The following is a 16,908-nucleotide window of genomic DNA, read 5'->3' on the forward strand; positions in this document are numbered from 1 at the left end:
ACTTGTCAGGGTTTGCTTCGATCCCTCTTTCGGTCAAGAGAAAACCTAAGAACTTTCCTGCTTCCACGCCGAAAATGCATTTCTCAGGGTTCAGCTTTAATTTGTATTTGGCTATCGTAAGGAACAGCTCCTCCAAGTCGGCTATAAGCTGGTTTTTTTCCAGGGATGTTACGACCATATCGTCAACGTAAGCTTGCACGTTCCTCCCAAGCATAGGTGCAAGCACTTTATCCATCAATCTCTGGTACGTGGCTCCCGCGTTCTTCAGCCCAAAAGGCATCACCTTGTAGCAATAGCACGACTTCTCCATCATGAAGGCAGTTTTTTCCTCGTCCATGAGGTGCATTTTAATTTGGTTGTACCCCGAGAACGCGTCTAAGAAACTCAACAACTTACACCCTGTTGCGCTGTCCACTAAGGCGTCTATACTTGACAAAGGATAGGAATCCTTTGGACAGGCTTTGTTCAGATCTGTGAAGTCGACGCACATTCGCCATTTCCCATTGCTCTTCTTTACCAATACAACATTGGCGAGCCATTCCGGATACTGTATCTCCTTGATGTGGCCCGCCTCGAGGAGTTTTTGCGTTTCATCTCTGATCGCCTGTCTCCTTTCTTCATTGAATTTTCTTCTTCATTGTCGGACTGGTCTGACTTGAGGGTCCATTGCTAGACGATGACATAAAAAATCGGGGTCGATTCCTGGCATATCCGAGGCAGACCACGCGAACGCGTCTAGATGCCTGCCTATCACCTTGGCGATCTGTTCCTGTGTCTCGCCGTCTAAAGTTTTCCCCAACTTAAAAGTTTTGCCGCCGATCTCCCTCTCGAGCCAATCTCCAACTGGGCGAGGCCTCCTCTCACTAGCGAGCAATGCTCTCACAATGCTTGACTCCCTGGTGGCTTCCGGGCAGCTTTCCACTTCCTCTACTCCAGCGTTGCTCTCAGGCTTCGGCTCGACCTCTTCCATGGTCACGTCACCCTTGGTGGCTGCTTCCAATGCCACATCCATACCCACGTCGCCTTCAGCGGTCCCCTCTAACACTGCATCCACGGCCCGTCGGTTTTCCTGCGTATTCCCCGCACCAGGAGGTGGTGTTGTGGTCACATGGCACACTGATCGCCTGTTCTTGAGGCTGTTTTCGTAACATCCCTTTGCCTCTTCTTGGTCAGATCGGATGGTGACGATCACCCCTTCCATTGAAGGTAATTTGCCCTTCATGTGCCTCGTGGAGGGTACAGCTCCTATCCTATTGAGTGTTGGCCTTCCCAATAGGATATTGTATGCTGAGGGGGCGTTCACAACAAGGTATTTGATTTTCTTTGTGCGCGAGGCGGCCCCATCTGTGAACGTTGTTCTTAACTCAATGTATCCCCTGACTTCGACTTGATCACCCGCAAAACCGTATAAGCAGCCCCCATATGGCCTCAACTGGTCTGGAGATAGTTGTAACCTCTCGAAGGTCGGCCAGAACATCACGTCTGCCGAGCTCCCTTGATCGACCAAGACCCGATGAACCGTTCTTCCTGCCGTGACGAGCGAGATCACAATGGGATCGTTGTCATGCGGCACAACATCCCTGAGGTCTTCCTTAGTGAACGTGACGTCCACATCGGGTGAATGGTCCTCGAAAACTTCCACTGACATTACGGACCTCGCATACCTCTTACGCTGCGACGCCGTACACCCGCCACCCGAGAACCCACCGGCTATGGTGTGGATTTCACCGAGGACGGGCGCCTCGTGCTGCTGCCCCTCACTGCCCCCCGATTGCGAGCCTGACGGTCGTCCCGCCTGTTTCTCCATCAAGTAATCCTTCAGGAAACCATTCTTTACGAGCTCATCCAACTGATAGCCAAGCGCCAGACAGTTGTTAATATGGTGCCCGAATGCTTCGTGGAATTCGCACCATGACTCCTTGCGAGGCCCCAGCACCTTGTTAGCTTTAATCGGCGGCCTCAACCTGTCGGCTATGCTGGGTATTGCAATCAGATCTTTGAGTTCCATCACGAAGTTATGCCTCGGCGGCTTGCTTGCTTCTCTCCCTTCCTCTACTCGACTCTTGGGTTGGGTCCTTCGTGGCTCGTAAGCGCGTTTCCTGTCAAAATGTTTCCTTTCTGTGACGGCTTGGTGAACCCGAACGGGTTGCGTGCATATTTGTGCCTTGGGGCATGCTGGCACAGTGGTTGTGCATTTCTCGTACGTTTCGCCTTCCGATGCAATATGTTCTACCGCTTGTCGCCTTATCTCGGCGAAGGTTTTGGGGCGACTGCGATTAAGCGTTTTACTGAAAGATCCGGGACGCACCCCCTTCTTGAATGCGTATACAATCATGGGTTCCTCCTTGGTGCCTACTTTCACTACCTGTGCCCCAAAGCGACTTATGTATTCTTTTAGAGTTTCGCCTTGGAACTGCTTGACGTCGAAAAGATCGTACGAGACTGGGGCGGGAGTTCTGTTGGCTAGGTACTGTTCTCTAAATAGTTGTGAAAGTTGGGCGAAGGACGTGACGTGGCCCTCTAGGAGGCTGATGAACCAATCCATGGCCATCCCTGTTAGGGTGCTCATGAAAAGCTTGCACCTAACGGCGTCTGAACCACCTACCAGCAACATCTGTGTGTGGAACGCCGTGAGGTGTGCTTCGGGATCCTCCATTCCCGTGAAGGTCGCTTTGGGTCCTGTGAACGTATTGGGAATTGTCGTCTCCAAGATTGCCTGTGAAAATGGTGTTGTGAATTCCCTGGGTGGGGATGCAGCCTCCGGTTCGTCTCTGCCACGCCATCTATGGCGTAACTCCTCGTTGGTGCGGTGGAGTTCCTCGCTTCTTGCTTGAGAAGCTGTCAGGTCCGCCTGCATGCGTTCCTGTTCTACTTTCGAGGCTGCCACTGCGTCTTGTAGCCCGTGCACCATGCCCATGAGCTGTTGTAGGGTCATCTCTTCACTCCTAGCGCGTGCTGGTCGGGTGGTCATGGCTCTATGGGGATCCTCTCGACTTATCTAAGTGTTGGAATCTGGAACTGAAACCTTGTGTGGTGGAACCGATGTTTATATCGGCCCCACGGTGGGCGCCAGATGTTCCGGCCGGAACATTCGCTATCACTTTGTGGTGAGATTCTCGAAGAAGAGGAGATTGTTCTCTAGAAGATTCACACTACGGAGAATCCTGCAGATATGCTCACCAAGGTGGTTACAAGGACCAAGTTTGAACACTGTTTAGACTTGGTTAATATCGTGCACATTTTGAAGTTGGCATCCGGAGGCGCAAATTTGAAGCACTGCAAAGTTTGTTTTTGTTATGTTTTGAGAAGATTTGTTTTAGGTGGGACTTGAAATTAAGCCAAGGTGGAGATTTGTTGATTTTGGCTTAATCCTAAGTCCCACATCGGTGGGTTCATTGTTTGGGAAGGAGGTTTGAGGGTTATAAATTAAACTATCCTCCTTCACTGTTAGATATCCCAATTTGTAATATCTTCTCCCATAATAATAAAAGTGAGCTATTTTTGTTGTGCTCGGAGATTAGGCTAAATTGGCCGAACTCCGTTAACAATTTTCTGGTGTGTTTTTTCCTCTTTATCTCTTTTATTATTCCGCTCTGTTTATTCAATATTATTTGTCGGGTAGCTCTGTTAGGGTTCTGTTTTAGTGGAGAAATTACCCGTTTTTCCCAACAGATATTTCAAGAACCAAGATGTTTTAAACTCTTCCTTAGATGAAATGAGATAGGTTTAATAATTTCACAGAAACTACTTATACTATTGTTGTATTGGTTTTGTGGGTAAAGTTGGACGGATAAAATGGTGTAAATTGCATTATGTCTATTTTGAGACTATGGAATATGGATCATACTTCTTCAAAAATTATCCACCTAAAGACCATCTGGAAAATTATCTGCTCACTAACTCCGAACATGAATATATGAAACATTGTTGTTTACCTTGAACTTAAATTTCGGCTTCTTTTTACCTTTTTTCGACAGGTGAGATACGTTTGAGCATATATTTTTCACAAAAGAATGCATCCATGGAGTCAAATGGTAGTAGTGATGATCTATTATCACATCCAAGAACAAAAGAATCACCTTCAAGATCATCCCCAGACCATTCAAACTCGTATTCTCGTTCTAGTATTGAAGAAATTATATACTTTAAGATGAAAACTCTAGTAAAAATAAAAACAATTAATAGTTATAATTGCTCAAATTTTTAATAAGAGTTCTGATGTGTATTCAACCCACAAAAGCATCTACTTGGACCAACATGAAATTTTAAAGTTAGTGACATGAAGAATGATGAAGATGATGAGTCTCTAATGTGACATTTAAAGAAACTATGAAAAAAATACAGCATGCCAAGATCAAGGTACGCAATGAAATTCTCTAATGCTAATGCACCAGAAGACTTAGATCTTAAAAGTTTGAAACATACATATGATGGCATGAACTTTGATATTCTAGATTGTGTCAGCACTACTAATGTTATGTACGGGAGGTACAAATAATAATCACACCGGACCAGAGTTGTGTACATGAGAGAATAATGTTATTGTATCATGGCCAATGCTTTTTTTTACAGAACATCATAATGAAAGGAATGATAGAAATTGGGGTCGGCAAGGTGTTATTACATGGAATAGAACCTTAATCTAATTGGAAGCTTATAGTGTAGTATTTTGCTAATTTCATAGTATTCACCATAGTTTTCAAGTATTATTGTCCATGTGTCTGATTATATTGACTTTTCTTGATTCTCCAATATTAAGTACTAACCATGGAATAAAAGGACAAGGAGATGTATGTAACTCTAGTTTCCCTTACACATGTTTTATATGATTTCTTTTTCATTAATAACATTGTCTATCTTTGCAGAAATATTTGTGTTTGATTCTAAGGATGATCCTCTTGCTTTGTCACATTAAAGTGGCAATGTTGCAAAGGAATATTTAAGTAAAATGGAGAAAGAAGTGGGAAAGAATATGTCAAACACTTTGTCTTTGATGTATTTGTGGTCTCCTAAAACAAATTCAGCATTTCAGAAACTCTTTGGCTGAGAAAATTCTCATCAACAATTTCACCTGTCATTTGAAAAGAAAAACAAAAATATTTCCTTAACAACCAAAGAAAAAAAATGTGTCACTATACCACAACCATAGAAATCCTCATACTCACAGTGAATTAAAAAAATAGATACACGACAAATTCAAATGCCACAACCAAAAATGAAATTCATCATCCAAATCGTAAATGCTAAAATCCAAACATCCCAAATGGTGGAAAAATCTAAATACCCATGTAAAAAATATTAGCAAAAATCGATGAAATTTTTCCACAACAAAATCCCACATTCAAATTAAATATTTTTTTTCACGTCAATGTTGTAAAGTGTCACATAACCAAAAAAGACTAAAATGTATCATTATAGAATGTTAGAAAATTGCATACTCAGAGTTCAATGAGAAAAGACATAGAAACATAAACTAAACCAAATCTTTACAAAGTCTGATGCCACAACCAAAGGCGAAACCAAAATCCAAATTGTAAAATATCATGATATATTAAAACTAACGATTAAATTTTAATATCTCTCAACATTTTGCAATTTGAATGTCAGATTCCACTTTAAGTTGTAGCACCAGAGTCTAAAGATTTTTATATTTTTTGGAATCACAAATTTAGATAAATAATTTGAAACAACACACAATATCCAATATAAAAAATATTAACAAAAATCGATAATTTTTTTCCAAAAACGCATATTCTAATTGAATACTTTTTTTTTCATCCACTTTAATTTGTAAAGTGACGCAACCTAATATTTGATTGTTAATATATCACGATCCAAAGAAAAATGTCCGTGTAGTGTTATGTGATGTTGAAATTCGTGGTCTATTTTTCTTTCAACAAGAATTATTGGCAGATCTCTTGGGAAGGGTAAAGGTGTGGATGCAAGGCATGGTGCAAAAACACAATATGAGCATGACAGACTTTAATTCCTTTTTAAAATTTGTGTTTTTTGAAGTTGCACACAGGTATAACATCTCACAAATAACTTATCTCCTCTATATCCGCAAGTTGCATGAAAATCTTTCTTATTCTATGTCCAGTCTCTCTTCTTTCTTTATCCTGAGTTTAAAAAGAAAACGGCAGAAAGAAAGTAAATCATCCACCTCAACTCCGACGAGCCCCACCTCTGCCGACTCCGACTCAGCAAGATGTTCAAGCGTTGTTGCCATCAACTATCTCAGGTTGTCATTCCGGTCGTTTCCATGGTCCCGAGTCACAGGAACCTGCTCTCCTCACCTTGCTCAATCTCGCCATCAATGATGAAAGGTCCACGCTAATCTTTGTATAAAATGGTTTCCACACATATAATATAAATAGTTAAATATGGTTTAAAAAAAATTGGTTCGAATTTTCAAATTTTAAAATTTCAACAAGTTTTAAATTCCAAATTTTAAATTTCAAAATTTTAATTCCAAGTTTAGAGCGGTAGAGATGAAAGTGAAATAATTTATGCTCCTTCCAACTACCATTCCATACCTAACTGTGATCTTTACAGAAAAACAAAATCCAAAACTCTATTTACAAAATCACTAAACTCACTACTATTTATACATCATTAGATTTAAAAAATTATTTAATATGAGAACATTATGTAATATGAGAAAAAAATATATAAAAACTAAGTTAGTTATTTTTTTGGTACATATTTAAATTTATAGTAGGAGGTTTCCTTTATTTGCCAAATTATTAATATTTTATCACTAATTAGTAAAACAAAAACTACTTTAATGTTCAAATTAATTTTGAAACATTAGTTGAGTATTATTAAAATATGATCTCTAAATTAATTATAAAAAAAATCAATCATATTTCATATGTAAATTGTAAGTATAATAAATATATAATTATATTTATTATATGACTGTGTCACATATGTAATGCTTAATTTAAACTATAAAATATATATTATATAAATGAATTGTTGTATAGTTGTATTAAACATGTTATATTTCATTACATAAATCCAACTATATAACTTTAAAAGAGCATATTGAAACGTTTATTCGATTATTTTTGTTATTGTTTATTATTGAATTATTTATATAACAATATTACAAGTCAAAATATAAGAAGAAAAAAATGTGTTAAATTTCTTCAGACTTTTTTAATGTTTCTGTTAGACAATTTAGAATATAAAATTTAAATTTTAGATATGCAAAATTTATATTTTGAATTATAAAATTCAAAAAATAAAAAATATTAACTTTCAAGTTTTATAAACTACGAAGTATCTAGATTTCATATTTTAGAATTAAAAAATAAAGAAGGATAATTTTGACATTTTCAAAAATATGGTGTGCATTAGGAAAATATGGCAATGCATGGGAAAAATAGGGGTGCAAGAAGAAGAGCTCTGCTTTTTTAGTTATAATATACAATCTAATTGGATGAATTTACTGCTTTATTAGCTCAATGTTTCTTTTAATATATTTATTTTTCCTTTATTTGTAAATTTGTGCATAAATAAATGATAATATTTTTGTATTCTCAGAGTGTACGATTTTCTTTTTCTTGCATTTGTTTCATTTCTTGTGGATATGTCTCAAGTTAATAGACTAAAAGTATTATAGAAAATGGGTTAAAGAAAGAATTTTTTTCATATGGATGGCTAAAGTAAAATAAATACATATTCATTTCACCTGTAAAAAAATAATAATAAAATTTGTAAACATAGTTTATAATATTAAGAATAAATAAAGAGTATTTAATATTAATGTAGTGAGTCATATACAAAATTATAATATCACATTGAACCTAAAACTGTAACACAATATGTTTATGAATTTTTTTATTATATGTTGATTTGAAATTGAATTTAAATTTTAAAAGGTATGAAATATGATAACCACCGTAACTTTTGTACTATATTTGTACTTGTTGTGTGACGGCAGTGTATAAATATTTTTGTTTTTTCAATATTTATAAAAAAAAAATATTTATTTTAGAAATTTACTCGTAATAATTTATATGTTTATCTTTTATATTTTTATTTTAGCATTTTAAATTTAGATTATATTATTATTATTATTATTATTATTATTATAAGAATGTTATATTTCTGATAATATAAATATTAGTATAATTGTTATGTTTTTATTTCTATGCCATACAAATATATTTTTTATTCATTATTAATATTTTCATTTACTTTACATTTATTTAATATAACATAGTTACGGAGGACATATATTTGAAGATTGTAATCTTAATATAAATATAAGGTTTATATGATAGATATTAATCAACATTTTTATCATATATAGCATATATTAAATATTTTTTGGAACATTATTTGCACTGTAATTATTTTTCTATTCTAGATAATTTAAAATTTAAAACTATTTAATGTTATTTTAAACTTAGTTTTAAAGTTTTCAAGAATTCATTTACTTGTTGTGGACACGGATAAGGTATTGAAATGGAGATAGAGATATGTATAATTTCTAAAATGTAGGACATAGAGACACAAATCTATATATTATATAATTATAAATTATATAAATTGACAATAAAGATTTATTTGTATAAGTATGTTTCAGAATTTTTTTTGAAGCAAAAAGATTATTTTCATGGATAATTCAAAGGCTTTGTGTTGGAGATCCCACATTGACTAGAGATTAGAGCCTTTCATTGTATATAAGTGGGTGCAAACCTCACCTTATCGAGCCGGTTTTATGGGGTTGAGTTAGGCTTAAAGTCCACTTCGTAACATGGTATCAGAGCCATTTCGAGCCTATCCTAGCGAATGTTTGTGTTGGGCCTATCGTGCCACCCGTTATCGGACCACCCATAATATATAGTCCCACGCACGAGCTTCTATCTATCACTCTCGACGTGAGGGGGTGTGTTGGAGATCCCACATCGACTAGAGATTAGAGCCTTTCATTGTATATAAGTGGGTGCAAGGTATCAGAGCCATTTTCGAGCCTATCCTAGCGAGTGTTTGTGTTGGGCCTATCGTGCCACCCGCTATCGGGCCATTATCGGACCATCCAAAATATATAGTCCCACGCACGAGCTTCTATCTATCAGTCTCGGCGTGAGGGGGTGTGTTGGAGATCCCACATTGACTAGAGATTAGAGCCTTTCATTGTATATAAGTGGGTGCAAACATCACCTTATCGAGCCGGTTTTATGGGGTTGAGTTAGGCTTAAAGTCCACTCTTTCGTAATATGGTATCAGAGCCATTTTCGAGCCTATCCTAGCGAGTGTTTGTGTTGGGTCTATCGTGCCACCCGCTATCGGGCCGTTATCGGACCACCCAAAATATATAGTCCCACGCACGAGCTTCTATCTATCAGTCTCGGCGTGAGGGGGGTGTGTTGGAGATCCCACATTGACTAGAGATTAGAGCCTTTCATTGTATATAAGTGGGTGCAAACCTCACCTTATCGAGCCGGTTTTATGGGGTTAAGTTAGGCTTAAAGTCCACTTCGTAACACTTTGTGCTTATTTTTATAATCATAATAAAAATTTATACAATAGATTTGAGTTTTTAGAAAATTAATGTATTGCTTCTTTTTAAAATTGTGTTAGAATCGTGTTAGAATTGTCATAAATCCAACAAATATTTTTTTAATTGGACCATTCATCGATACGAGTCCTACGAGTATCATACGAGTATCGGTGTCCGATACGTTCACAACATTTACGACGGGTGTCTGAGCCTCATAGGTCGTGGGTCATGTTTGGTTACGAATGAGACAAATTTAGAACAAATATGTTAAAAAATAAATAAGAAATAAATTAAATATTAAATTATTATTTATAGAGATAAAATAGAGATAAAATATTTTGAAGGTTTTGTAATTTAATTTATTTAATATAGAATAAGAAGAGAGAGAAATGAATATAAATAAATGAGATTAATTGTTTTTTAGAATTATATTTTTATTTTCTTTTTTCATGAAATATGTAATTTTTTTTCTTCTACATCTTTAATTTATAAAATAAGAATCAAAATGTTTTAGTATGAATCAACTTGAATTGAACACTAAAAATTAACTTAGAAAATAAATCAATTCTATTTAACTCATTTTGATTTTTTATAATCCAACTTTAATAAATTATTAATCTAAATTCACTAAATTTTAAAATTATAAAAAAATATTTAAATAATTTAAGATTGGAGATGCTAATTTTAATCAGTTTATAAAGAATATATTCAATGCATAGTCGGTCATGATCATGGTTTTAAATTTAATATATGGATTATGAAAAAAAATATGACAAAGGTTATATTTACAAGTATAAAAAAAAGTGTGGAACTACAAAAATGTTGTAATTCAAAAACTTACAAGAAAAAATTGTGAATGGAATAATCAAAATTATCCACTTTTTTTTATTGAAATTTATCGTTTCATTTCATTTTCGTTGCTTATAAGCTATTTATTGAGTATTAAAAATTTTATTTCGAATAGATTTATTAAAATCTAACATCAGTTTTATTTCATTCCACTTTTATATTGGAGTTCATGGATTCAGTGTCATCAAAAGGTCCATCAAAGTCATAAACAACGACATCCATAATAGAAGGAGGATCATCTGTCACATCCTGCAAAGATAGTCAATATTCTTAATGAAAAAGAAAACATATGTAAGAAATCCATGTGAAAACTAGAGTTACGTATCACACTACTACATCAATGGATTCAAATATTTGATGAGGTAATTACTCACCATTCCATATAGGATTAGATTTCTGGAACTTGATTGAACTAGTTCTTGTTTTCCCATTGCAAGTAAACACTACATATGGATCAGACAACCCACTAGAATCCGCAGAAGCTAAATTGCTCCCTTCAATTAAGGCAACAGTTAGGAACCACCCATCTCTTTGTGTTTTTATTCCATGGTCAATACCTAATATTTCAAGAAAAGTCAATATAACCACACACACATGGGCATTAAATGAAGCAAATAGGCAATAAACAGTTAAAAGACACGAGTGACAAACTCATGGTCACTTGATTAAAGAGCCACACTAACTAAGTGAAAAAGAAGAAAACAAAATTGATGAAATGTGGAGTATTTTAACACTGAGATTACCCTTTTGAGCTCTGGCCTTTATGAAGTGTGAGATTATACCCAACATGTGTTCACCTTGAAGAACGAAGACAACATAGAAAACAAATTCACCAATTGAATCTGGCAAGTCCAACCCACCAAACTCAAGCCCTTGAATGGTGCTGGGTGCAGCCAAATGTGAACAAGAACATATAACCCCATGAAAATTGTGGTGAATACTGTGAAAGTAGCAAAATACTGCATGGCAAGCTTCCAATCAGATTCAGGTTCTACGACATGTAATAACACCTTTTGCCGACTCTAGTTTCTATCATTCCTTTTCATCATGGTGTTCTGTAAAAAAATCATTAGTCATGATACAATAACATTGTTCTCTCGTACATTATTATTTGTACCTCTGGTCTGGTGTGATTATTATTTGTACCTCCCGTACATAACATCAGGAGTGCTGACACTGTCTAGAACATTAAAGTTCTTGCTTTCATATGTGTGTTTCAAACTTTCAAGATTTAAGTCTTTTGGTGCAATAACATTAAAGAATTTCATTGCTTGCCTTGATCTTTAGATGCTGTACTTTTTTCATAGTTTTTTCAATTGTGACATTAGAGACTGATCTTCATCATTCTTCATCTCATTAACTTCAAAATTTCAGATTTGACCAAGTAGATGATTATGTGGTTGAATACATATTAGGGTACTGAATAAAAATTTGAGCAATTCTAACTATTAATTGTTTTTATTTTTACCAGATTTTTCATCTTAACAAATGTAATTTCTTCACTACTAGAACGACAAGACGAATATGAATGACATGGGGATGATGTTGAAGGTGATTCATTTGTTTTAAAATGTGATAATAGATCGTCTCCTTCAAGAATAAAAGAATCTCATTCAAGATCATTCCAAGGCCATTTAAACTCGTATTCTCGTTCCAGCAGTGAAGAAATTACATATGTTAAGATGAAAACTCCTAATACTTTTTATATTTATCTTCAACGATGGAAGGAGAAGCTTTGGCATAAAAGGGTTTAAAATTTTCTTCGTTTGAGAGTAAAAGGTGAAGATGGTACTAGGTTATCAAAGGATTAAAAAAAACTATTGTTTGAAAAGAGAAAGTGAAATAGGTTAAAAACACTTATTATGTCAGTTGAAATAAAAAAAATGACAGTACAAATTTATTATGATGGTTCTATCTTGAATAGACATAGTAAATACTTACTATGTTAGTTTTAATTTTAACCGTCATAATAAACTTCACAATTATTACAAATATGTCAACGTACTACTTTTTATGACTGGTACATTACACGCATCATAGTAAGTCATCATTGTTTCTTCTTTTTCCACTAGTGATGACAAAACAAAAGATGACAACGAAAGCCTCATGGAAACATGCAACCTTACTAGCTGAACTACAAATGGAATTAACCGACTTGAAAAAACAAAATGTCGAGGAGATCCAAGCTTCATAGTAAGAAAATGAATTAACAAAAAAAAAGCAACGTCAAACAAAAGATAATTGAGAAAACAACTCACGGTCAAACACAACGATAACTCACGCATGATGGCATTAGAAGTATAGAATCATTCTAGAATGGGATCTCAATATAACACATTGGGTCATACCTCATTAACAATTAGCGAAACTCGTTGCCACTCTTTTGTAAACGAAATCATGGAGGTCGTGTTGTCCCTATTTGGTAGAGTCTTTCAATCGACCAATAATATGATAGAACAACGACTCAAATGAGCATGTAGATGTATGTGTTACAAAGGTCAATCTTTACACCACCGAGAACATCATCTTCTGCCAACTGTTCTCTATATTCGCAGAACAACTTTAAGCTAATTCATACAACCTGCGCCATACACTAATAACAAAGTTTAACACATAATTTAGAACAAATAGACCGCATAACCTCACACTCATTGTTCTAGTCAGTATTTGAAGAAAAAAAATAACTCAACCTCTAAAAGAAGAGTAATAAAAGACATTTAAATGACAAAAGGCTCTCAATAACTTTTTCTAGCAATAAATAAATACTCTACAAAAAAATAAATAAATGTATGTATTTAAAAAATATTACGAAGTGGACTTTAAGCCTAACTCAACCCCATAAAACCCGCTCATAGGGTTGAGGTTTGCACCCACTTATATACAATGAAAGGCTCTAATCTCTAGCCAATGTGGGATCTCCAACACACCCCCCTCACGCCGAGACTGCCAACTCGTGCGTGGGACTATATATTTTTGGTGGTCCAATAGCGGCCCGATAGCGGGTGGCACGATAGGCCCAACACAAACACTCGTTGGGATAGGCTCGAAATGACTCTGATACCATATTACGAAGCGGACTTTAAGCCTAACTCAACCCCATAAAACCGGCTCATAGGGTTGAGGTTTGCATCCACTTATATACAATGAAAGGCTCTAATCTCTAGCCAATGTGAGATCTCCAACAAAAAATGTTAAATTACATAAACAATTAATTTTCAGTATATTAAACATAAATTCAACAATAAAATAAAATTCACAGCTTCTTTTCTTTTTAAAGATATTAAAAAAAATAAGAAAGTTTTAGTCGAGAAAGATAATTCAGTTTTTATTGTATATAAAATATAAATACGAGTTTTGATATTAATTAAATGACATCTTACAAAATCTATTTAATTCCTCAATAACTAATAATTTAAGTTTGGTGCATACTAGATAGTTCATAAAAAAAGAGAGGCGTTATTATTTCTGAATGATTTTTTTTTTTTGGATTTTTAAATTAAATACTCTCTTCCATAAAAATGATTCAATAAATATTATACTTTTTAATTTCTTATATGTATTTTTTTTTCTTTTAGAGGTAATCTTGACTAAGATTAGGATATGATGAAATATTAAATGTGATTAATCTTGGTCTGACCTATCGGGAGAGATGGTTTTAGTGGAGTAGAATTAATTCCTTTTTTGGTATATGATTTTAGTATTAAAATCATAAATATTCTATCATACTAATAGAATTTATTAATTCATAAAAAAAATAGAATATGTATTGTATGTTAAAATTTAAAATAAAATAAGATTAATTAAAATTATAATAAGTGATGCTGATGATAAATTATTAAATATTTAGATGAGGTTATGGAATGTAAGCAAAATGAAGTAAAAAAAATTGATTGCTCAATTTGGTAAAAGAGAGACAAAAAAAAATACAAAGTTCATAAATGTATATGATTTATTTGAAAAGGTATGAATTAGTTGGTAATTAGTTTTTTTAATTAATGTCTAAGCATAAAAATAACTTTATTCATTATGGATTGAAATTTATGTTTAATATTCATTTATATGATGCCTAATTAATTATGTCTTACAAAAATTATTATGATTGATTTTATTAGGATTAATCTATAATTGATTATACTTATTGTAAACTATAATCTACATTATCCATTATCCATGACTCAAATTAATCACACAGTTTATAAAAATAATTAATGTATCAATTAACATCAGACGAGTCATGTTACTTGATTTTGGTGACCAACCGATCGATTCAAGACATATTTAAAGTCATTACAATAAATAGCAGTTAAGGTAGTTGCAAGAACTCCTAGAAAATACGAGACACGTCCCACTAAATATGGGTAACATCCGGAGAAATCAGGGAACCTTCTTAAAAATGGGGTAACACTGAGATATGATAGATTCGACCCATTATAACAGATGGTCAATGACTAAACACTATAAATAAACCTTTTACAAAGGTGTAAGGTATGCTTTTATCAGTTTTTAATACACACTTCGTATACTAAGTACTTACTTGATCGTTGGAGTACCTTTTTCAGGTCAACTCTGACCGAGCACCCACAATTAAAGAATCAGACTTGAAGTGAGGACCAAGGGAGTGAAGAACGACCAACACGTGAACAATTGTACAACCAGTTCCAAGTACTATCTAGGTCCACTTTGTTTATACAAGTACAATTGGCGCCCACCGTGGGGTCGAGATACAATACAACAAAAAACAATGGTTTCAGCAAGGCAACATCTAGTGAACAATGCTCGAATGGCTGAAGATCAGATCGTTATGCTTCAAATACTTCAAAAGCAAATGGAAGAGACGCGTCAGAAAGGCATTGAAGATCGACAAAAGAATGAAGAAGAGGCGCGTCTCCTCAAAGAGCAAAATGAGGAATTAAAATGACAAGTTGCCAAATCTGAGCATAGAGAGCAATCTCGTTCAAATGAGTCTACCCAAAGTTAAGAAAAAACAACAATCGTTCAGACTCATAACCATCAAACATCCAGACAACATACCGAACTAGCACAAAGTATTGAGAAGGATGATGACCCAAAAGGACATCCTTTTACTGATGAAACCATGGAGGCTCAACTCCCTCCAGATACAAGAGGCTTAACATCAAGCTCTATGATGGTTCCACAAATCCGGACAAGCATATGAATGTCTACAAGACATAATTGAATCTTTACACTACAAATAAGGCAATATGGTGAAAAGTTTTCCCCACCTCTCTCAAAGAAGGGGCGCTCAGCTGGTTTACTCAACTTCCACCCAACTCGTGGGATAACTTCAAGGCGACAAAATTTATTACTTAATACGCTACTAGTCGACCACACCACATGTCATCTTTAGCTCTTCTTAATTTCAGTCAAGAGAAGGGGAACCTTTGCGGGCGTTCATGGAAAGATTTAACAAGCTATCTCTGAGCATCATAATCTCTTGCCAGAAATAGCCATGCATCATTTGATTTCGGCCCTTAGACCTGGAAAATTCACTGATAGTCTGATAAAGAAGCCAACAAAGAATCTAAATGAATTGAGAAATCGGGAACCAAATTCATGAAAATTGAGGATTTGTGTGACTTTCACAAAAACGCTTGAGTTGACAATGGAGGAGATAAGGGAAAGGAGAAAAGCTGAGGTATCCGATATATACTCAGTCGGTCCAACAAATTCAAAGATAGTCGAGGTCCTCGGTTCCATACTTATACCCCATTAAATGTTGATAGGGGTAAACTAATGGATGAAGCTTTACATGTCGACCTGATCCCGACAGTGAAAAAACTACAAAGTTCGAGAGATGCAGATATGTCAAAACAATGTTAGTATCATCGCAACTTCAAACACATGACCAAAGAATGTTAAGTTTTAAAGGATAAAATAGAAGAACTCATCCAAGTTGGTCACTTACGCAAGTTTTTTCAAACAACGAATAGAAGCTTGTACAAATCTCCACAAAGAGAAAAGCGATCACTCCACTGTGGTAGATGTCCTTCACCAAGAAGCAAAAGTCTTAGATGTCGTTCGGAACGTGTTGGTGGAGAAATAAATACAATTGTGGGAGGATTTGCATGCGAAGGATGTTCTAGTTCCGTCTGCAAGAAGTACCTATGATGATAAAATAGTAGGATTTCAGGAGAATGAGTTGACACAAAAGGTTACATTGATTTGTAGACCACATTCGGTGAAGGCAGATACCTTTGTAAAACAATCAAAATCAGGTATCTTTTGGTTAATGCAAATACTTCGTATAATGTCTTACTTGGGCAATCATCCATCAACCGCCTTAAGGAAATAGTGTCTACTCCACACCTTGCTATGAAGTTCCCCTTAGCTTTAGGTGACATAGTCATCATTCATGTTGATCAAAAGGTAGCCCGAGAGTTCTATGTAGCAAGTTTGAAAGTCGGGCCTACCAATCGGCTACGTTACAGAGAATCACCACATGGTCAGTCAAAAGAACACAACAAAGGGTGTTCACCAAGGTCCAAAGTGTTGTTTAGAGACCAGTCTCATGAAATTAAATC

The 16,908-nt window shown here is 35.1% G+C and overlaps 1 protein-coding gene across 1 annotated transcript; it reads right to left on the reverse strand.

Moving 5' to 3' along the window:
* Positions 1 to 592: 592 nt before the first annotated feature.
* LOC137828878 (uncharacterized) lies at positions 593 to 6,362 on the reverse strand. Its single transcript, XM_068635620.1, has 2 exons — positions 6,164 to 6,362; positions 593 to 5,071 (listed from the first exon to the last, which is right to left on the reverse strand). The coding sequence occupies exon 2, from the start codon at positions 2,969 to 2,971 to the stop codon at positions 635 to 637; it is 2,337 nt and encodes a 778-aa protein (XP_068491721.1). The 5' UTR covers positions 2,972 to 5,071; positions 6,164 to 6,362; the 3' UTR covers positions 593 to 634.
* Between the last annotated feature and the right edge of the window lie 10,546 nt (positions 6,363 to 16,908).

This window comes from Phaseolus vulgaris, chromosome 7 (genome assembly GCF_000499845.2).
Source record: "Phaseolus vulgaris cultivar G19833 chromosome 7, P. vulgaris v2.0, whole genome shotgun sequence".
NCBI classification, from domain to species: Eukaryota; Viridiplantae; Streptophyta; class Magnoliopsida; order Fabales; family Fabaceae; genus Phaseolus; species Phaseolus vulgaris.